The 24,082-nt window shown below is 40.9% G+C and overlaps 1 protein-coding gene across 3 annotated transcripts; it reads right to left on the bottom strand.

Annotated features, from left to right (window-relative positions):
- Window positions 1–584: 584 nt before the first annotated feature.
- Window positions 585–18,705, bottom strand: gal3st2 (galactose-3-O-sulfotransferase 2). 3 transcript variants are annotated; one of them, XM_034230503.1, is made up of 4 exons: window positions 18,638–18,705; window positions 8,601–8,705; window positions 5,002–5,644; window positions 585–2,827 (listed from the first exon to the last, which is right to left on the bottom strand). In XM_034230503.1, exons 1-4 carry the CDS (start codon window positions 18,685–18,687, stop codon window positions 1,829–1,831), a joined length of 1,797 nt encoding a protein of 598 aa, XP_034086394.1. In that variant the 5' UTR covers window positions 18,688–18,705; the 3' UTR covers window positions 585–1,828. The 3 variants fall into 3 exon arrangements, with proteins under 3 accessions (XP_034086394.1, XP_034086395.1, XP_034086392.1); XM_034230504.1 differs by lacking the exon at window positions 18,638–18,705 and adding an exon at window positions 17,857–17,996 and having other exon boundaries at window positions 8,596–8,705; XM_034230501.1 differs by lacking the exon at window positions 18,638–18,705 and adding an exon at window positions 17,857–17,985.
- Window positions 18,706–24,082: the final 5,377 nt, after the last annotated feature.

Raw genomic sequence — 24,082 nt, 5'->3', positions numbered from 1 at the left:
CAGTTCTGTTTCATATAGGTGTTCCGATAGATCTAGTCTCTTTATTTCCCCCTCAAAGTGCACCAGATTGATGCATTTAACTCCAACATTTAAAAAAAAAAATCTTACCGGGGGAGCATGCCCCTGGACTCCCCTAGAGGATTTAAGTCCACCCCCACTTAAAATCACATTGATAGGTTCCTAAATACATTTACCATTTTTTGAAAAAGTAACCCATGTCCATATGTTTATTTGTGGGTAGTAGATTTAAACTATAGGGCTATCAGGGCCCTGCCTGTACCATCGCATGAAGGTTCTGCTAACAAGCGACCAACAGAAAGGTTAATGTTAACGTCGCCTCAACCCCCCACCCCCGCTACCACTACCCCCCCAAGTATATTTCAGATCTGTGGGAAACACTAGCTCACTTTTGTAAGATAGCTTTTTAAGTAGAATGCTAACATGAGCTACCTAGTTTGAAAGATGGCTAACATTTCACTACCTAGCTTGTTAGATAGGTAGCAAACTTGAGCTACTTTGTTCAGATAGCTCACTTTTGTTAGATAGCTTGTTAAGTAGAATGCTAACGTTAGCTACCTATTTTGAAACATAGCTAACATTTCCTCAGTTAGCTTGTTAGATAGCTAGGGAACTAAAGCTAGTTTGGACAGATAGCTCACTTTTGTTAGCTTGTTAAGTAGAATGCTAACGTTAAGTAGTAGGAATAGAGAACTGTTATGTCTAACTATTCCACATTGCAGCCTGTAATAACGTATAGTTACTCTTTCATAATCGGAATACTTTTATTTATCATGAAATCTTACGATGTCAGATATGTTGTGAATTCCTGAACAACTCTCTGTCAAAATCTGCAGAGGGAGGCTGGTAGAAACAGCTGTTTCAACATCTGATGTGTTGACACATTTAACAACATGTAAACAGACCTCAGACATGAAACAGTTGAAGAGTTAACTGCACAGACTTAGCTAACTGATACATCTCTTAAAGTTAAATGTAATAAGAAATGTGTGTTGACTGGCAGAAGTGAAATGACTAAACACATTATAGCCTCATATTGTTGTTATTGAAAAAATAATTTAATAATTCCTGCATTGCTATTTTACTGTAGTCTGCCAAGTGTGCTGTTGATGTTATCCGCTCTGTGGGAAGGGTGATGTTTAAACCAAGGGATTAGGCTATATCATGGGTGGGTTTAAGGCAATACTATGGATCTATTGGTTGGGATATTATAAAAACAACTAGCGCTACCTTTATTAGCACTAGCAAAAAACATTCTATTCCCCCCCACCACCCGCTTAGTTTCTGGAACTGTAAGATATTGTTGTGCTATGATTTATTGCTGATAGGAGAATAATGGTGTTTTCCTTTTTATGATAGTTGGTCAAATGACTGATTAGGCTGGACAGTTACCATTATTTGGAATAGACAAGAGAATAAGGGATATTATATTTACTTGAGATGGAAAGAGCAACCGGTAAAAGTTGATTGCTTTTATCATAGATTTGAACTGTTAGTTAGCAGGTTATAAACCTGTAAGTAGAATTGACAATAAACGTAAGTATAACCTAACTCAAATTAACTTAATTTAACTTAACACATGTAAAAACTCTGTATCATCACCTTAAAGAACACCTTTACATTTTTAACTTCAGTATTTGTAAGGCTATAACAAATGCAAAATAATGTTTGGTCCATCTTAACATTTTCATTTTGTTGGATATGATGGATAATACCATGCCAGGGTAATGCTAGAAATATAGTATGAGACAAAACGGAGCTGCTCCCATTAAAACAAACATTTACAATGACAATTAGTCGCAGTGACCAATCATGGCAAACTTGTATTGTTGTTAGCGTCAGTGTGTGGTAACAGGGCACTTGTCAAGGCTCTTTGGTTCTTTAGATTAGAGAATTTGCGTCTCATCATCTGTCTGTAATGGGCGTCCCTTGCCCAGGCTCTTCCAGTCATACCAGTCCTGTCAGAGCGCTGTCGCCGTGGAGACACCCCCTTAGTTTCTTGTTTGTGCTTAGCGGCCAGCTCTGGGAACTGCTGGGTGTATAAACGGGCTGTGTACTGCAGTTCTGGAGTTATAAGTCTTTGACATTTAATTTTGGTCTGTGTGTCTAAGTCTGGGTTTAAGTTATATCCCTGAATTACAGCTGCTCCATACTGGAAGGGCTTTAGCCCCACGTCTTTTATCTTGGACGGGTCAACTGCCCCCCCATCTTTCAGGCAGCTGTTTGCCAGCTTAGTCTGTAGCTCTCTCAACTGAGAGACTTCTCTCTTCATCTGCTCTTGCCCAACAAGACTATCCACTTTGAGCCAGAATGAGGTGTTAAAGTGCAGGTAGATCCTCCAGTCCAAAGCATTCCACCTCTTTATTTTCTCTGCAGTTTCTGGTAAAAGTGGGTGACGGGATTTTTCACTGCGACTGTTGAGCTTAAAAGAAACAATATCTTCCAGGGACCAGCAGAGAACATGCTTGAGCAGGATCATGGACTCATCAAAGTATTCAGAGATGAGAATAAGGTGGAAGTCTCGTTCAATGGCTGCAATGGCCATGCTGGTTCTCTCCTCCAGGTCATCAGCACCAGGTGCAACGTTGTTGTCGAAGCCAAAGTCAAAAGCCAAGATATTGTGAGCGTAGTGGTTGTTTGTCACCGATGAGTTGTAGTTTTTCCAACTGTTGTCGAGGAAGTTGTCCAAGCTGTGAGTCTTGTGGAAGGCTGGGATGCTTCTGTAATAGATGAAGATGGACTCCATCATGGCCACAGGGTTCCTCAGGATGGAAAAGTAGAAGGTATCCCTAGGCATCACTTTGGCAACCTGGGACAAAATATAGGAAGACGTTTAGAGACGGAGTGCTGAAAAATTCAAGAAAAATTATGTTTGGTAATCTTCTCCCAAAGCATTTTAAATGTACAATTTAAATCTCTCTCTATATCCTGAAAGTAGTCTTTAAAGGGGACCTATCATGCATGCAAAATGCACTCTTGTACATCTTTTATACATGAATATCTATCTCCGGTGTGTCAGGGAACTCACCAAGTGTCAGAAAATACAACCCTCTTTCTTTTCCTCTATACCCAAATCTCTAAAAACGGGGCTGCTACGGATCTGATACAGACTGCTCCGCTTAGTGGTCAATTCTCCACCTATCAGGGGAATGAGAGGTTGGGCCACGGCCGGCCATTGCCGCTCGAAAGCGCTGGAGACGCTGTAGTACATATGCCAGGCCTGTAAGTGGCGCTGTAGTCTGCCACAAAAGCAGCGAAGAAGACTTCCCGCGCATGGTTGCCATGGTTCCCCTTCTGTTTATTCTCCGCTGTGGCTCTTTTTCTCCCAACCCGAGGCAAGCGTTTGCGCCTCCTGCTTTAAAACAAATGAATAATGACTCTATATAATCATATGTAAGGGATAATGTGCAGCGACGCGGTCATTGTGGGGAAAAGAACACCGACAGGCTGATCAGGAGCCCGACGTGAAGCGGAGGGATCTAGATCGGCATCCGTCTGCTTGGGTCCCGCTTATTACATGGCCACATTCTCAACAAAGTAACGATATGACTCCCAATATTAATTGAAATGCTTTTATGGATTTAGAAAATGATTTTATTGATTAAAAAAATAGTTGTATTGATTTAAATTGACATGCATCCGCTAAGAAAAATAGCAGGAACTGCTTCAATAGTGTTTTTGAGGAGCTTTTTGATTACAGATTTGAAAACATCGCTGCTTGCTTTAAAAGTAGCACAATTCATTATGTCAAACCTTGAAAAGTATCTAGATATCCCTGCCCTAATGCCAAAGTAACTGGCAACTGAATATGTGTCGCCGTTTGATGTCTATGTCTGGACCGCTGCGTAAAAAGGAGGGTTTCTGCCCCATTACTTCTCTTCTTACTTCTATAAGAATAAAACACGGAGGACGGAGATCTCTTTTTCTCCCCGTCTACAGACCGCCCAGCAGCTGATCTCAGAGCACGCTCCCCTCTCCTGCAGGAGGGCGTGGTCAGCTGCAGCTCACAGAATCAGCCCCCTTCAAAAACAGGGCTGGAAAGAGCAAATAGAGCTAAATGAGGCATGGCTAAAATGCAGGATCTGTTTGGTATTTTGAAAAAAAACTATATTTAAATGTTATATACTTTATATAGGTATGGCCCTACAATATATTGTTCAAATGTAGCATGATATGTCCCCTTTAAATTATACTCTTGGTATCTGTGGCCATTGCAGGGCTTTAATAAGTATCTCCAATCATTTCATTTGGCCTGTGCCCTGGGTTTCAGTGGAGTCTACAAGCTGCTAGCTTGACAGCTGTGAGTACATACAACAGTGTTTGGTATTTACGTTCATTTAGGTCTCTTATGAGGGGAACTGGGGGCAGTGGCTGTTTTGAGCTGAACAGTGACGCCAATTTTGGGGAAATGTCTCTCTAAATGTAGCTACTATTGGAGCTAGTGGTTCCAGCTACTTTAATTGGAAAAGGTTTTATGACACTGGGCTGGGTTTCTTAATTTGGAATAATTTCAAAATCCACTGTACTCTTGCTAGCTTCTTAAGCTTATTACCAACCATAAAAAAAATTTATAATTAAGAGAAATGATATCTCAAGAAACTGGTAAATATTATTTTGCCAAACTCTAAACCCACCATAGCTACTGGGGCCAAAGTGGGTAAGATTTGCCGGGCTTGCCTAAATAACATCCATTCACCAATGGTGGGTCTCAAAGGGAAAGATTACTTCTGGGTTTTTCCTTTGTCATTATTGACCATCCATTGTATACCATCATTATATACATGGTATATACATTTAAAATTAGTCTAGACCCACGCTAAATATCCATCACCACAGTACCCACATTTACCCCTAAGGCCCTCTACAATAGTTTTTTCCACATACAGCCCACAGGAGTCCATTTAGACATATATCTATACAGTACAGCTCAGGCATGAAAACAGTTCCACAACTGAACTTGATTGGTTTTCTGATGACACTCACCTCATATTTTCTGAACCTCATGTGGTTGCACATAATGTGAAACTCCCTCAAACTTCGGCTGCTGACACCTTCCACAAAATGTGAAGCAAAGGAGAACGGGTAAAACAGCTGGCTGTGTTTGTTCAGAGGGAGAGCAAAAGTCAAGTTCCTGCTTTCTCCATAGCGATACAGTATGTTTAAGATGGTGCTGCTTGCTGTTTTGTGTGTCTTCAGGAAAACAATGTGAGACTTTGGGTGGCAGGTTTCTTTAGTAGGGACACTGTTGATGTGAGCCTTTAAAAGACTAGGCGGATTGGGAGTGTCTGAAATAAAACTTTTCCTAGTGCTGTTGAGGGCCAGAGGAACCTGAAGTCCAAGGCTTGCTCCGTGTTTTGGTAGAAGTGGCTTCCCAGCAGAGGCTTTCCTTGCCTCCGTCTGAGAGTCTATAGCAAGGTTGTCCACATGTTTTGACAGAATATAATCCAGTTGTTTTCGGTATCCCTCATTCTGTTGATGAACATCTGCAGTTCTGTCTGTCTGAGGTGACTTCACGTCCGTCTTTGCAGTAAGTGATTGGATGCTTTCCCAGACATTTAGCACTGTAGGAAACAGGTGCTGTTTGTTGACAGATCTCAGATGTGGGAGTCCTGTCAGCTTGTCATTCCTGTGAGAAGTCATTAAAATATTTTACAACATTTATCAGGTTCACAAATACTCATTAAACTGTCAAATTAACATTTCATATTGCTAGGTTGCTATGTAAATTGTAAAAATGTTTGCAAACAAGGTGATATATCATAAACCCAGTATCCTGATTTGCCCTTCATTTATCACCCATAAGATTCCTGGGATTTCTTGGCGTAAAGAAATTAGCTTTTAAACTGTAAAATGAGGATAATAAGGATTTTTTCCCACCAACATTTTCTGATGTTATATGTTATATCATTAAATAATGTGGTAGTAACACATTTGTCTTATATATAGATTTATAAATGTATACTTTCCTGAAAATGAAAACATATTTTTGCAAGAATGTATTGGCCTGAAAATATTGGGATCACATTTCCAAGCTTTAGCCATATTCATGACCCATGGGTTTAAATCTCCATTGGTATGATATGATACAGAGGACCAGGGGTGGATCTAGAAAAATATTTATGGGGTGGCAAGAGGGTGGCAGGAGATTTTGAGGGGTGGCATCCCCCGGCAGAAGTATATGCTGATATACCTCTGCAGCTCATCCAGAATGCAGCGGCTCGTCTGGTCTTCAACCTTCCTAAATTTTCCCACACCACTCCGCTCCTCCGCTCCCTTCACTGGCTTCCGGTAACTGCTAGAATCCACTTCAAGACACTGGTACTTGCATACCATGCTGCGAATGGATCTGGCCCTTCCTACATCCAGGACATGGTTAAACTGTACACCCCAGCGCGTGCACTACGCTCTGCATCAGCCAAACGACTCGCTGCACCCTCGCTGCGAGGGGGACCCAAGTTCCCATCGGCAAAAACACGTGGGTTTGCTATCCTGGCTCCAAAATGGTGGAATGAGCTCCCCATTGACATCAGGACAGCAGATAGCCTGCACATCTTCCAGACTGAAAACTCATCTCTTTCGACTCTACCTCGAGCGATAGAATTACTAACATAGAACTGCTAACAGAGCACTTATATACTAATAAAGGACTGGCTTATCTATAGCCAGTTGAGTAGCACCTGAAATGTTTGGCTCTATGAAACCTGATGTACTTATATGATTCTGTTTTCTTCAAGGTTGTGTCTTCCTGGTCGAATGTACTTATTGTAAGTCGCTTTTGATAAAAGCGTCAGCTAAATGCAATGTAATGATTTAATCGCAGTCATATCAATTAATGTTAACTTGGAAAGCCACAATATTTATATTTTAACTCAATAACATTTGGTGACATTATTGTGGCACATCAGTAAAGCCTTAAATATAATTGAATGAATTTTAACTGAACAATAACTGAGTTTGTCTCACTCTTAGACCAGCAGGGGTACCAAATCTATGCAGACTGCTGCAATAAGTACATTAATTAACTGTCTCATCGATGTTTGTCTGAATGAATATGATACTATTAACAATCATATTATTCCTATCAGCTGTCAATCAGTGTTATGATTCACATATTCAGTGTTATTATTAAATAAACTATATTTTTTGGAGGAGTTAATGATGAATGTTCCTCAAGATGCTTGCTCACCCTTCTTCAAATTTGAAAGACAAGTAATTACTATCATATATCAAAAGAATCAAAGGAACAGTTCAGCGCCCCACAACTTTCTGACTTTACATCAGAAAGAACAAACATTAATGAAGTGACTGCATCAGTTAGTTAGTTACAACGTGTATTCAGCTCAGAGGTTGCGTTAACCGAATATTTTCCGTCTATGACGGATTTTTTTTAACAATGACGGACAAATCTGAAAGCAGTCCGTCATTTTGACTGATTAGAACAAACTCGGAACAGCGCCAAAGTTTCCCAGCAGCGAGACTCCAGTGTTATGCCGTGTTATGCATGCCCTCCAAAAAGGAAATGATACCGTTTCCAAACCTAACTGTGCCGTACAAATCATTGAAATGTCTGTGAGTTTTGGCTTTACGCTGTGCAGGCTCCTGCGAGGTGCAGCAGCCATGCATAACACGGCGCATGTGAACTGCCCCCCCCCCCCCCGTTGACAGTTCACCAGCATGCTTCCCCCCCCCCCCCCCAGAGTTGTGTAAAGGCCGACGGGTAATTCTGGATTTTGACGGAAGTTTTACGATCCTGTCCGTCAAAATGACGGGCAGCAAAAAAGTCTAGCGAAACATCTGATTCAGCTAAAACATAAACATCGCTGCAGTTATTATCCAGTGGAAAGTCCTTACCTACTGGCCTAGTTAAATCAAAGTGGTTACTTTTTTTTGGCTGGGCAGTGAAGTTTTACACACCGTCTTATTTTACTTTCTCAGGAATTAAAACTGTTTTTTGGGGGCAGACCCCCACAAAGAAAATGTTATACACACGTAAGGTCATCATCTTAACAGTTTGTTATGCTCATCGAGTCATCCGTGAGCAGAGCATCAAGTCTATAACAGCTGAATGTGGCGATTACCATCTTGTTCAGCAAAACGCCTCACAAACTGATTAAGATCAACAGCTTTAGTGCGTTTTGATTCGATGCTGAGTACAGCCAAACTTGACAGTCTCTTCTCTGTCATTGTAGACCGCAAATACCTAATTATTTCCGTCTGCTTGGGTCCGAATGCTTCTCGTTTTGCGCCGTCCCCCCCCACATGAAATCGCCGCCAATCATATTTCCACGCTCGCGCCAGGGCCGGAGTTACAAGGCTCGCGTCTTGTGCTGCATTCACTTGCACTCGGACATTAGAGAGTTTCTCTCATAAATGTCCAATGAGCCACAACTTTTCTTTCAAAACAAAGCTGCCAACTGGGGTGGCAAGGCATTTTTCTGAGGTGGCAGCTGCCACCCCGTGCCACCCCGTAGAACCGCCACTGCAGAGGACATGATATTTGAGATGTATTATTATTTCAGTCAGCCATGTGAATATATAATGTGCACAGCAGTAATGGTGGGGGGGTTGGCTACATACTTTACCTGGCCTGGCGGGCAACAAAGGTCTGAATGGCGATGCAGACCACGAGCAGGATGAGTAGAATCCACAGAGAGTGCCGCCTGCTGCACAGCCCCCTCCTCACACACCTGCAGGAAGCACACACACAATAGACATTTATATCATAACATTTCTCTTTCATGATTTTCTACAATTATCGTTTTTTTTGGATCACTACACTTAGAAGCACTTTGCCTCAAATAAACAAAGAGCTGTTCCTTAAATGTGTTTTCTTTTTCTTTTGTTTCATTTAACCTTTAGTGAATACAGTTCCTGAATGATTGCAACCTGAACAATTCAAGTATATTTTTTTAAATGATAATACTAACATTATTTATTACAAGCTACAATGTTGTTCTTTAGAGCTATTTACTGGTCAGAAGTTATAATAAATGTGTCAAGCATCTGCACATAAATGGAACTACTTCTGTACAGATCCACAATTTAGGAGATACACATTATAGCTCTTGTTGAGCACCTACATCAGGCACTCTTGAATGCTCCGTGGAAAATTCTCACTCACCATGAGCATTCAAGTTACATTTTTTTACATTTACTTATTTATTTTCACTGACAAAGCTTTTGAAATGTTAATGCCAATTCAATTAAAGTTTTGGAATTAGCTATATCCACAATAACCATCTATTGCAACTGTGTTTACGAGCAGGAGTTGTTTGTTCTTATTCTCAAATACGAAAAATAAAAAGATGTATAGCTTCTTAGTCCTTCCTCACCTGGCTCCTACCTTGTTTGGTTTGGTAAAATCTTTTTACATTACATGTTAGACGCTTTTATCCAAAGTGACTTACATACTCTTGCCCAGGGACACAATGACATGCTGACTGCAGTGGGGTTAGAACCTGTGACCCCCTGATCCCAACACCAAGGCTCTATCCACTGTGCCACACGCCTCCCTAGATTTAGTTTAATAATTACACAAACTTCACTAGTTCAGTCAGACAACTCACGTGTTTCTTAAAATGTTTATTATAAGCAGCATATAGTCTGAGTTTGGCGTCTAGACTCGGGCCTCATCACTCCACAGATTTACAAAGAACATTGAGTGGTGATTAGATAACTATCCCCCGAGCCTACAGGTGGAAGCTGGGGTGGTGGGGGGGCAGGCGAGCAGCAGCAACATGAAACACAGCAGCAGGAACATGAACGTGAACGTAGCAATAGCAAGTGAACACAGCAGCAGTGGCAGCAGCAGCAGTGGCAGCAGCAGCATAGCGAGGCAGAGGCAGGAAGACCTGGCAGCTTCAATAGAGCGGCATGTTTAGGAGAATGTGTTTGGTTGGTTGTAAGAGGGACGAGGTACGTCACGTGTTAATGTATCATTGGTGCTCGAGTTGACTGCCTGAACTAGCTCGCAGGCTTCACCCCATTTGTGTAAAATAAACAATCTGTTAAATTGCTTCTTAACCATTCTGGGTACTTTCAGTCTTAGCTTTGAGGTAACTAAGGTCAAAATGTCATACTGCATCTTCTTGTTTGCAACAAATCTGGGAAGGAGCTTATGTCAGTTTTAGGGGGGGGGTTTATGAGAAAGGGGAATTTTTCGTAATTTGTTCTCCTTTCTGGTTCAAGGTGTCTGTTCAGTTACTGAAGTATGTCTAACAGTTTGTCCTTTGGCAGCCTCATGTCTTAAAGACTGCTCGGGAACAGGTCTGTGGCTTACTGAGGATAATTTAAAATGGACTTTCTGGACATTAGGTATAGCCCATGGATAACTGCCCGAGGACTAAGGTTGGGATGGTAGAGTTTGCTGTAAAATGCCTTGGAAACTCCAGTTCGTTGTGTGGGCTACCTTTGTACATTGGGATTGGTTTTACAGACAGAAAACAGGGTAGAGATGTGGCTTGAGAGAGGGTTATGAAATGTAACAAAGCCGTAATTGAACCCAGTAGGCACTCCTCAGGTTTATTTCATGGTTAGGGTTAGTTTCCTCCCTGTTTCAGTGCAAGGGATTGGACCCTGACACTCACTGTGGTCTTGTGCATTGCATTTCATGTCTGTTTTCGGCCTGCCTGTACTTTTGTCCCTCAGTCATATATTGGGGCACAGCATAGTAGTATGATGAGCTTGCAGGAATTTGAGTCCAATTTGCTAATCTTCCTGATGAGTCTGTCACTAATGGGTTCCCATTACACAAGTTAACTTCATCTTCCTTAACTAAAGAACGTTTTAAATGTTGGAGATACTTTGTGATAGGGCTGTGCAATTAATCGTATTTTAATCGCGATTACGATTATGGCTTGCGACGATTAGGAAAACAGCATAATTGACAAAATACGATTATTTTGCTGGGTGCGCTTTCGCCCCTCCCTAAAAGCCCACTCGGCCACGTGGGAGTGACATGTGTTGTGAGTGTTCAGCGCAAGCGAAGATGTCAGAACAAGAGCAGCAACTAGTTAAAAAGAAGGGTCGCGGGGAGATTCCCATTCGATCGCGAGATGTGTCTAAAAATAGAACAACAATATTCTGTTTTATCGTTAATGTCCTGTAACATAATGTTCCCGTGCCAGAATAATGCACTTGAACGCATCAAAGCTTTGTGATTGGCCGGCCTCACCCCATGTGTCCGGGCGTGGCTGGTGAGCAGTGCACTAGTTCGCTGACGTTGTCCGTGTCAACAGCATGGATGGTCAACAGGAGTGACAGTCCGCACACACACAAGACCGCAATTATGGCAGAAGCAAAAAAGCCCAAAATATATAATTTGCACTCCAAGTGGGAGGATCATTATTTGTGTATCTATTCCAATTCAAAGTCCATCTGTCTCATCTGCAATGCGAGCGTGGCTTTATCGAAGAAGGGTAATTTAGGAGCGGCATTTCAAAACAGTGCACAAACGCTACGAGACGGAATTCCCTCCTAATTCTGCCCTACGCTCCAAAAGGGGAGGGGCCTGAGAGCACAGCTAAATGCACAGCAGTCCATTTTCACCAGGCCCAACAACAAGAGCAAGGCTGCTACCATAGCATCTTATCGTGTCAGTCACGTTCTTGCGAAACACATGAAGTCTTTCGAAGACGGCGAAGTTATGAAAGAAGCTTTCCTGGAGGCTGCGACGCGCTTTTTGGGGACAGTAAAAAATAACAGCAGCATTTCAACAAGTTTTTGATATAATAAAAACTCAATTTAGATACCGTTATTAATCTGCTGTAAGTTTTAGTTTGTTTGAATTTATTCATGATAATTATTGTACAAAATGGTATAAGAATGCAAACATTAAGATATGTTCTGTTTAAATTGATTATAGTCTATCGGTTCAGAAACTAGTGTTGCTTGCATCCTATTTTAAAGGCATTTCTTTTTATACTCTAATAAAATGCAACAAAAAATGGGTTTGATTCTATTAATGTTGTCTTTTTTATTGCACTGTTGCTGCAGCAGATTACTGTGTAGCTTCAGATCTGAGTTGTCTTATTAGTAAGCCTAATTTATACTTTTGTAGCAACACTATTTTTATATAATGGCAAAGAAAGGGTTCTTCAGAGTCTTTTCTTTTTTTCCTGTGTCATATGTGGCAGCACTGCCACAAGTTCCTCTTCAGAGAGGGTCTTCAGTACAGGTGGCAATATCGTCACCTGCCTGCGCTCATCTCTGAAACCAGACCATGTAAACAGGCTGGTGTTTCTTGCAAAAAATCTTTAAGAGATGACATGAGCAGCCCTACCAGCATTTGCCATGGTGGCCTAAACATTTTTATTTGGTCTTAAATTGTAGTTCAACATTTATTTCCTGTTACTTCTGGACCATGACGGTTGGCCAGCCTTCAACGTTTAACTGAGTGGAATATGTTGAATATGTTTTACCAAAATGTTGGCTATATGTTAAGGAGTTTTCAGTAGGTTGTGACAGTGCACTGCAACATGTTTGATTTCATTTATTTTGGTCTAATTTATTTTTATTTATCATATTAATATATGTTTAGTATGGTTTTGGAAGTGCGCTCCAACACATTTATTGATCTTGTTTATTGGTAAAATATTATTTGTTTTAAAGTTCAATAAATGGTCAATGAATAATCGTCAAAATAATCGTGATATCAATTATTGACCAAATAATCGTGATTATGATTTTTGCCATAATCGCACAGCCCTACTTTGTGACCAGAGCCAATCCCTCAACTTCTGGTTGACACAAAGGATGTCCAGGTTGTAACTTTATGTCTCTGTAATGACATGAGCTTCTCTTGTGGTTTCAAACATGATGTTCCAGCCTCAAAGACTGACTTCCAGAGATAACACTTATTTGAGCTTCTGATTTCCCGTGGTGGGCTTTGATCAGCCGCTGTCACTATGGCCAGTTAGGTTTTAGTTTGCCATTGGGGCACATGAGCTTGCTAGTTTGAACCCAACCATATAACATTTCTGCCTTCAGGAGACTTTCCCTGGCCTATTAACCCCTAGGTCAAAGGTTACGGACTCACATTGAACAGGTTTTGGGTTTTGTAGAAACAGCCTCATCATGTGCAGCCCAACCAACTCCAGCTGTTGTGAAAATGACAAAACCCCCACCTCAGCACAATGGAAGACCAGCAGACTAAGGTATATCAGCCTTCAATAGCAAAGAAAATCCTAAAAAGGAAGAGCTGGGCCCTAGTTCATGTTTCCACACAGCAGAGAAGGGGCAATTGGCCTCGTCATGTTCTGTTGGTTGAATGTTTTAGCGCAGCCAGAGCTTTCTATGAACAGAGTTCAGCAGCCAACCACATCTCCAACCACAGCTCCAGATGGAAAATAAACACTGTCTGTGGCTCTGAGCCAAACTGTCTGTGGCCTGAGTCTTTATAGACAGCTCAGATATATAGAGTTTCACTAGTGTGATATAACATTTTAATGAGGCTTAGTTATTTCCTATAACAGCTCGTCTAGTAGTTTATAAGTTTAAAACTAGTTTAATTCAAAATCTGGTACTCTATTAAACTTTTGCAGGAGCAGGAGAGGGTATGCAAGTAAAAAATAAGCAATTGATGTGTGTGCGTGTGTCTGATGTCAGGGTTTACCCAAACATCGACACACTCACACACACAATACAATTTCCTCTCTCTGCCTTATGTATGTGTTGGTTCTTGGTGGGTCTGAAAGAAAGTTATGCTGCTAGAACTTGATCATTATCAAGAAAAACAGTTTACACTGTGGCAGAATTTAACACCAATCTGCATGTTCAACCCTGTCCTCCAGAAAGTATGTTGCTTGCATACTAATTTACTTTTTATATTTATTTGTAAAGGAACATAGTGTCTACACCACAGAAGTCAAAGGGAGGAGATGGATGTGGAGTGGAGGACTTTGACGTGTCACATCATGATTTGAGCTTCATCATGAGGCCCAGAGGAGGGCGCTGGCCTCCTCTGGAATGGAAACCAAAACTGTTTCTGCAAAGTTAAATCAGAGAATAAGTAAATCCAATCCATTTACATTTTAATTCTATTTTATTGTTATTAATCCGGTTTTTATTGCATGCTGTTTTATCGTGTTATTAAGGTGTTCAATTCTAGTATTTTTTATTGAATACGTCTTCAATTGTGACGTTTTTTATACTGTTTTGATCTAAAGCCTGGATTGAAATTGCCAGGTGATTTTAATATTGGATGGAAATTAAGTGAACCACAGGCACATTAGTGAAACCCTATGTTTAAAGTATCCAGCAGTGGTGTAAAGTGAGACTCTATTGTGACAGAGCCTGTTGTAAAAGTATGGGAGCAAAGAGTTTGCAGACATCAGGTCTTAATAAGAGGGGAGAAAAAAGCCACAGGTTTCCCCGGGCTACAGGAACATCTGGAGCCAGGCATACATCTCCTCCAGGCCTCCCTTTGCAGCCCTCACAAACACTCATGAACTTTTAACCTCTGTCTGTAAGTTAAAATGTAGCTTCAGGTAGGCAATTATTGTCTTTTCTAAGAATTCCAGGCATCTCTCTGCCAGCGTGGGCTGGAGCTCAGGCAGAGAGCAGTTCAATGCGTCCTCCTAACTCACTGTGGAGGTTTTCTCCCAGCTAGGTCACCATGAGAAAAGCATTTCCATTTAGTCTGTAAACCAAACACCAGGCTATTGATATGAAGCCTGGCAGAATGTGATAGCAGCACGGTCAATTGACTTTGGAGCAGTTAGAGGAACAGAAGAGGATTAATAGCACAGGCAACAGCTTAGGATACTTTCCCATTTTCACTCGCTAATTATTTCCAATGACTCAACTTAGCTCAATGCTGCAGATATTTCACATTAAACTACCGGGAAAGAGAGGACCTATGTGTTTTGAGCTCCTCTGAGACTTTTAATGCCTCTGTTGACAATAACTAACCAACAATCCAAGAAAAAGCATGTAGAAGTGATCCGGAAAACAAAGTAAAAGATATTATTTGTGATTTAATCTACACTTTTAAATTAATATAGACTATGGGTCCTTGAATTGGTCAGTGATCTTGACATTTAAACACATACTACTGCACGAAAACAGGTCAAAATCCTACGGAGCCCCCTAGGGGACAAGGAGAAGAAAAAAAAAATTATTTGAACAAAAAAAAAAAATAAACTTTTTGCGAGATCTCGTAATTTTTTTTTTCTTCTCCATGTCTCCGTACAATCCATACTGAAGATCATGTGACACAATTAAAGGCTCCGAAACAGGAGTCTTTAAGACTGTAATCTGATGCTGATAAGCTTACATTTCGCACTGGCAGGAACCTGATGCCGATAGGATATCAGCACCTCGCTGAGTCAGCCAGGAGATGCCGATTGGGACTTTTGATTTGTTTTCCTTTCACAGTTTGTTGTTCCATGGTTTTCATAACCAAGAATGCTGAGAATATTTCAACAGAGTATATGTACACAAACACAGGTAGCATATATTTAACTCTGAAACACTTCCTGACCCTTCCTGTCATTTTGATTCACAGGAAATTACACTCATTATTCTAATTGAGTTGGAATTTATTGTCAGGGGAATAAAGGACTTAAAAAACCAAGGCCGAGTCACTGTGGCTCAGTGGAGGTTGGGATATTTGTTATAGGTCCGCAGTTTTGGATAGATACAGTATATCTTTATTCAGACTAACAAGAGCAGTATAACATGTCATTTCTTTCTGCACTTTTTGCTAAATACTCTCCATCTGCCTTAAAAAACACATGTATCTCAGGGACACAACGACATGCTGACTGCAGTGGGGTTCCTGTGACCCCCTGATCCCAACACCAAGGCTCTAACCACTGCACCACACGCCCTCAGTACAGTCTTTTATACATTTTGAATTGTGATAGAATCTGGAAACAACATAACTTGGTCCAAGAAAATGTAACATTGCACTGAACTACAGCAGTAACAAAATCACTCATTGTAAAGTGGACCTATCATGCTATATTTGAATAATATATTGTAGGGCCATACCTATATAAAACATGTCTGTGAAGTTTTTATTTCAAAATACCAAACAGATCATGCATTTTAGCCATGCCTCATTTCGCTCTATTTGCTGTATTCCAGCCCTGTCTTCACAAGGGCTAATTCTGTGGCAAATGAGCTGCAGCTGACCACGCCCCCCTGCAAAGGAGGGGGGCGAGGCACGAGCGTCATGTTACCATACTGTTACCATGCCACGGCAACCTCTCATTCCCCTGATAGGTGGAGAGTTGCCCATATAGGCGGAGCTCCTTGTTTCTGACGTCAGAGATATTTCAAATCTGTATCATTTCTGACACTTGGTGAGTATTCATGTATAAAATACTTTTTTTTAAATTTATTTTTTAGAGTTTGACGTTTTGCATGATAGGTCCCCTTTAAATTAGAATTAATGAGGCCGTATTTGTACATATATATACACTCAGTACACTTTGATCACTGTGGTATGGTTGTGACGACCATCCACAAAAGTGAAGCTGGTTTAGTCTAACCTTGTGTGTCAGCAGGGCAAAATTAGCTCCTGGGTGCACCGACTGTAGTGGAATCCACTGTAGAGGTAAACTGCCAGGTGTCTATATTTCTTCCTGTCTCTCTAAGGTCTGATTTTTCTTTTGCAGTGATTGATTCACAACCTTGCAAGATCTGATCATAAAACTGGTACAGGTGTGTAGTGGAGATCACAATAGAGTAAAATCTACTTCCAACCCATGGGACCTTATTTCGGAAAAATTATGTTTTGAAGTCAATGGGGAGAGAAAGATTATCTTTCGATCCCGTTTGAATTGTGCCACGAATTGCACGTGCGTTGAAGTTGCCGGTGGGCGCAACTTTTGAAGCGAGCAACGCGAGCAAAGCGAAGCGACGGAACCACAATGCAGTTTGGCAAAGTGTGACGTCACCCCATTCAAAGTAAATCGGAAGAAGCATTGACAATGAAGGCTCGATAATCAGCTCACGGGATATAGGTGTAAGCAGGGGTAAAAAAAAAAATGTAAGTGGGGGGTGGACAGAACCTCCTCTAGGGGGGGCAAGCTCCCCAGGGAAGATTTTTTTTTTAATATTGAAGTTAAAAGCATCAATCTGGTGCACTTTGAGAGCAAAATGAAGAGATCTATGGATACATCTCTCAACATCCATATGAAACAGATTTACTTTTTCTTTATGGATATTTTACAAATCACAATTTAACTCTATTCTTGTTTTACTGTCATATAGTAGGCTATTTCATTTCATGTTTTTCATTTATTACTATGTTATTACTATATTACTATCTGACATCACATACATCGTAGCATTAAAGTTCAAAGTTTATTTATAATTAATTTAAAAAATTTGTTTTCCATGTCCCTTTAGGGACTCCATACTTTACTAATTGATAAAGCAACTAATCGATTTAGCACTATTCACGTCGCTAATTTTAAGGTAACTTGCACACATTTGGAAACAATTCAAAAAGAGTCTTGGCACATAATGTAAGTGTGATAAGAAACATCTTTAACTCAATTCAGCCATGATATGACCGGTTCAAAAGCTCATTTAAACCTCTGGAACTTTCTACCAAATCGTTCCTTTATATTGTGTTTAACATTCAGTTTTACAGCAGAAATAGAGATAGACTTTAAGTTTTCTTAAGTGTTGCACTCCTTCTACAGACAGCCTGCATGAGTTCACTTTGGACCAACCGTCTGAAGGAGGAGAGGGGGTCTTTTTTTACTAGCAAATGATAACTAATATATTCTGTATTCGTCCTACAAACCGCTGAGGCTGTTTCTGGAATGTTAAACAATCAGAGAGCGGGAAGCAGGAGAGCGAGCAGAAGAGGAGCGGACTTACGAGGTGACAGAGCCCGGAGACTGGTCCCTGATCCATCGCCTCGGTGGGGACAGCATCTCCCCAAAAACACCCGGTAAACTCCCGCTGCGACTGTCTCCCGAGCCCCTTCTGTGGATGTGTGCGTGTGTCTCTTTCTCTCTGTCTCTCTCCTCTCTCTCTCCTCTCTCTCTGTCTCTCTCTCTATCTCTCTCTCTCTCTCTGCTCTCTCTCTCTCTCTCTCCTCTCTCTCTCTCTCTCTCTCTCTCTCTCTCTCTCTCTCTCTCTCTCTCTCTCTCTCTCTCTCTCTCTCTCTCTCTCTCTCTCTCTCTCTCTCACCCCCCCCCCTCCTCTCTCTCTCTCTGTCTAACTCTCCTGACTCCTCCTACTGAACCGAAATCACTTCACCCCGCTATCAGATCTAACCACTGACCTCAGAAGGTAAGATTAACTATAGTTTATAGGAGGTAATGCTACGTGTTAGAAAAAACATAGAATCACACATTTTAGCTACAATTTAAATCAGGCTACTTATATATAATATACAACGTATTGTTCCTATTCGTACACTATAACCACCAGTGACGTGCGGTGAGGTTCATGGCTGGTGAGGCACTGACTCTTCAGTCAGATTTACAAATATTATATTTTGACCTTAATCGAAATGTTCAGTTACAAAAAGCTTTTTTAGTCTGATGCTTCGATTCATTTTAAACAGACCGTTCAACAAAAGGATACCCACAATCTAAATATTGGATTGTTCTTTCTTAGTAAGATCCCATGTTCATTACAATTGTGGTCTTACCTTGACTTGATGATGAAGTCCATGCTATCTTTCTGGACAACAATCTCCATTTCATTTTTGGAAAAGTCCTCCTTATCTTCCTCTAGTTTCAGGAGTCTAGCTTGTTGCGTAGAATAACAGTAGCAACAAGAACCTGTGGGCTCACATGCGCCCCCTTCAGTGCGGCAGAGGTTATGGCTGCCTCCGGTGCTTTTTTCATTGCCGTTGTGATGAGACCAGCGAGCCTAAATATCATATAAAGGTGAAATAAGTTATTTAGAGACTATGGATGGCGAGGATAAATGTAATAGAGGGATCTACAAACATTACATTGGTGACATACAGTGAGATGGTGCAGGCATGCGCTTAGGGCCTGCTTTCCAGCCAGTTTCTGTGGGGTGACGCATCTGAGGTGAGGCAGAGCTAATCTGTGCCTCACCTCACCACACAGTAACTGGCTTGAGCGCGCTCACAAAATAAGTGCCTGCGCTCCAGCCAGTTACTGTGGCCTTACGAGAGGCAGAGCTCGTCCCTGCCTCACTCCCATGTAGTTGTAGCGGAGCTCGGACAATTTGCTGATTTTGACTATAAAAAGCGATTGGATTGGAATCATACAGAAATCACACTTACAACACAGATCAGTGGAGACATTTTATTATTATTACTATTTAGTTTTTCTTTAGTTGTTTTTCCGTTACATTGGAGTATGACAGTCCCTGACTGCACGTCGCTGATAACCACCAGACTCAGTGACAGTTTTATCCCACAGGCAATACTACTGTTGAACTCGTGAGCTCAACACTATAAACTACAATGTTCATCTGTATGTCTGTTTATTCCAAATATCCATATTTATATATCATTATAGTAGCCTACATTATTTTTTGTTTAAAATGTATTATTTTATTCTATACATGTGCATAGCTCACTTATCTATTTTCTGTTGCACTATTTTACTTCCTATTATGGCCCTATTGTGCTTTTTGGGGTTTTCCCTTTCCTGCAGTGTGTTTTTTAAGTTTTTGTTGTTTGCAGAGGAGAAAATCCCAGAATTCACGCGAGATGGAGTTACTTATGGTGGCCGACGGGTGAAAATGTGCTTCAACTGCCCAAAACATTTCCATTAGGAGAAACGCGCTGCTTTTTCAAAACTCATGCAAATGGACCGAACATGTGTAGCGTTTACTAAAAGTTCTGCATAAATGAACGTTGCAAATAATAAAGCACTGCAAGAAGCTTAAAACAACTCAAACCAGGAGACACCAGGAAGTGATGAACACAGTTGGGACCAAAGCGGTTGTTGAAGTTTTATAAAGTTGGCCAACTGTCACTGTTGTTAAAAAGTTTCCTAACATGTACGTTTTATTGGCTTATTTTAACAAGGTGATTGCATGATTATTCCAATATTATTGCCAACCTAATATTCCCCAACGTCAACAAGTGCTGCAGTCCCAGCTATGCATCACTTTTTGGCATCGCATGGTTTCCGTTGAGTTTTCCCCTTAGGCTTTGGCATGCTCTGACAGATTCTGCTTCCATGTTAATGTCAGTTTTCCCTCAAAGTTTACAGATTTGGTTTTGGTCTGAGTGTGTCCAATTTGGTATTTGGGTGAACAACTTGTGAAGTGTTGCTCTGTCTCTGTCAGTAGTAAACCCACTCAGTTTGGGTGTGAAATACGATCCAGGATGTAGATCTGTGAGGTTTTATCAGACATCAAAACACTGCACAGCAGAGCACTGAACACTGCAAGAAAGTTGGGCTCAATTCATCTAACATTTAACTAAATCAGGTTTTTATCATCACAATAGCATTCAATCTTGTCTTTAGTGCTCAAACTGTCAGGTATCATCAAGTAGGGTCCTACTAATATATGCCCATACTTTGTATGATATGATATTGTTCATCTCACATTAGAACAGAAAAAACATTAAATAACTCATCTGGGTGCGATTTGAAGATTTTATTATCTTTCTTAGCTGTATTCGAACAATGACTTGTTTGTACTCAAGATGTGGCAGCATTGAGCTTTCTTTAGGAAAACATCAAGAAATAGGTTTGCCCTCTGAAAAAACTGTCATTGAAAAATACTCTTTATGTTCTACCAAAGATAAAACCCAAGCAAGAGCTACATGTGGAAAACCATTACTTTAAGCTTGGCAATAAGAATGTTGTGGTCAATGACATAAAAAGTTGCAACAAAATCCAAGAGCACCGCCCCAACTATTTTCCTGTTAATATATGTATAACATTGATCCGTTATGTGTACAGATGCAGTGCTAAAACAGAGCATCCAAAACATGCTGTGCTTAAGTAAGATTTTACATTTTATTCAGATAATTTGATCAAAATCGGCCTTCCGAAGTATTTCAGCACTTTACTAGTTTACTAAATGCTCAAAAGTATACTAGTATGCTAAAGATCCGTAGCATTTGCGTAGCAATGTAAATCGCTATTGGTAGCATGTATTCAGTCAATAAAAAGAGACCATGATAGACCCCTATTGCACCCCACAAAAAAAGAGAATCCCAAGAGAAATAGGCCTCTCCTAGTATACTGCAGTGGCGAGCCTCTCTGAGGGCCTAAGATATTCTAAAAATAATATTTAAAAACATTAAAAAAACAACATTTTTTTAAAAATATTTTTTTAGTAATATGATTCATTAGTTTTACCAAAATAACTTGATTTAATTGTATTTAAAATAACATTTCCAAATAAATGAATCCTTTGAATCTGCGTGTTCATATTCTGTTGGAATGTGAAGGGTTAAATGCCGTCTCTGCGAGTTATGTGAAGACGGGAGAGCTTGTTGGTCCCTCTCTACATTCTCAGAGTGCCCGCTATAGTAACTCAATGAGAGAGTAATGTCAAATGACAGTACAATTGACAAATCATATCTTCCCTCTAAATGGGTGGGCTTTATTTTCGCGGACTTTATGACAAGTTCCGCCCGCTGTGAGGTCTATGCAAGTGAGAAGGGTCTAGCTGCGGCTACCATCAGGCTAAACTAACCTGTAGCTGCTCCGTCCACACTCACAACAACGTCATACAGACATAAATAAAGCAGCGACTGTATTCGCCATGACATAGACAGTCTGTGGTTTGTACTTGTTTAACTTTTGTCCAGTTTCTGAACAGATATGAGGAGCTGTGAGCTCTGAGTGTGTGCTAACGGCTGATGTGTTGGGACCATAGGTTGGGACCGGTTGGGACATATTGCGCTGTGGGGCGTTGACCAATCACGAAGCGTCATTTCTTGACTGGCAGCAAAAACAACCAATCACAGCAGTGCTTCTCTGGCTGGCTCTGTCCAATCATAAACAAGAAGTGTTCTCCCTAAAGGAATACCCTTTCCGTCCAATGTGAAATGCTGTGGCGTTTTGTGAAATGCTGTTGCGTTTTCTGAAATGCTCTTGTGTTTTCTGAAATGCTGTGGCGTTTTGTGAAATGTTGTTGTGTTTTCTGAAATGCTGTTGTGTTTTCTGAAATGCTGTTGTGTTTTCTGAAATGCTGTGGCGTTTTGTGAAATGCTGTGGCGTTTTGTGAAATGTTGTTGTGTTTTCTGAAATGCTGTTGTGTTTTCTGAAATGCTGTTGTGTTTTCTGAAATGCTGTTGTGTTTTCTGAAATGCTGTGGCGTTTTGTGAAATGCTGTGGCGTTTTGTGAAATGTTGTTGTGTTTTCTGAAATGCTGTTGTGTTTTCTGAAATGCTGTTGTGTTTTCTGAAATGCTGTTGTGTTTTCTGAAATGCTGTGGCGTTTTGTGAAATGCTGTGGCGTTTTGTGAAATGTTGTTGTGTTTTCTGAAATGCTGTAGTGTTTTGTGAAATGCTTTGGCGTTTTGTGAAATGCTGTTGTGTTTTGTGAAATGCTTTGGCGTTTTGTGAAATGCTGTGGCGTTTTGTGAAATGCTGTGGCGTTTTCTGAAATGGTGTTGTGTTTGTGAAATGCTTTGGCGTTTTGTGAAATGCTGTTGTGTTTTGTGAAATGCTTTGGCGTTTTGTGAAATGCTGTTGTGTTTTGTGAAATGCTGTGGCGTTTTGTGAAATGCTGTTGTGTTTTGTGAAATGCTCTGGTGTCTTGCACTTCAGGGCCACCGTAAGTTACAATGATAAATTGGAGTGGCAAAGGATCAGCTGCATGACCCGCCATCTGCTTCATCGAAAAGGACAGGAGGATGGACTTTGTGTTTAAGTGATTTGATCATCAAAGGTAGGCCTAAGTCATTTTCAAAGTGGGCCGCCGTGCCGACTTAATTCATTTTCAATTGTTACATGGCTGTGGGTGTCATGATATGTGTCTATATAAATGGTGTTGTTTTGTGTGGTAGAGGGTCGCTGTCATTGATACGTTTTGCACCCCGGGCTTTGTTTATAGAGTAATAACACTTCTTTTTTTTCGAGGGAAGGGGGGGGGGGGGGTCAGAGGGCCTAGGTGTAAAAGTCACGGCCTGCCACTGGTATACTGTATTAAAATGGTGCGTTTAATTGATAAGATGAATCTATCCAGAGCAACAAAAGTGATGCCAACCAGAAAGGGTTCTTAGTCTTGCTGTGTCTAAGAGTTAAATATAATGCGTAAATATAAATAATATATATACTGAACATAATTGGTAATGTTCTTTACTTAAAGGTCTCCTATCATTCAAAATGCACTTTTTGATGTATTTTATACATAAATATGTGTCCCCGGTGTTTAAGGGAACTCACAAAGTGTCAGAAAACAAAACCCTCTCTGTTATATCTCTCATGCGGCTTTCACACCAGCGCTTTTCCCTTTCTAGCTCCGAGCTAGAGCTTTTCTGGTTCAGCTCCGGTTTCCCTTTTGTGCTCCCGCTCTGTTCACACCGCCCAGAGCCCGACTGGTGCTGCCGCTGCTGCGTCATGACGTCACCGTTTACATCGCTGATTTGCTCCCCAACGGCGTTATGGAGCTCACAACAACAACAACAACAACAACAATGGGGGGGGGACCGCGTCGGGTCGATGATCGTGTTGCTTTTAATCACACGAAGCCAGATTAAATTAAATAACGACTTCTCCAACCTTATACTTTTCTCCAGAGTGCCGTGGTTCATTGTTTATTAATGTGTTTCTGCGGCATTTACCGACCGCTGCAGTGCTGGCTGCTCTTTCACGGGAGTTTATTCTCCCGTTAGCTCCCGGTTAGCTCACACTGCAGCGGCCGCTCTAAAGTATTCACTGTCCGACTCACACAAGCAGCTGATACATATCCCCAGTTCCCCTTAAGTGAATGTGTGTCAGTCTGAATTGACGCTGTTTGGCATCACAACGCTGTTATGAAAGTTTCTCTGGTATAAAATGGGTGATGTTAGCATAGCAACCAAAGCTAAACTGACTACTTGTTGTTGCTATCCTATTGTGGTATAAACCGTTTTCTACAGGCACATTTTACCGGCGTATTTTTATTATGATTCTACTTGTGATAGTCGGACACGACAACCTGTG

This window comes from Gymnodraco acuticeps, unplaced genomic scaffold (genome assembly GCF_902827175.1).
Source record: "Gymnodraco acuticeps unplaced genomic scaffold, fGymAcu1.1, whole genome shotgun sequence".
Classification (NCBI taxonomy): domain Eukaryota; kingdom Metazoa; phylum Chordata; class Actinopteri; order Perciformes; family Bathydraconidae; genus Gymnodraco; species Gymnodraco acuticeps.
The sequence above is the reverse complement of the archived record's forward strand: the minus strand, read 5'-3'. Positions and strand labels throughout refer to the sequence as shown.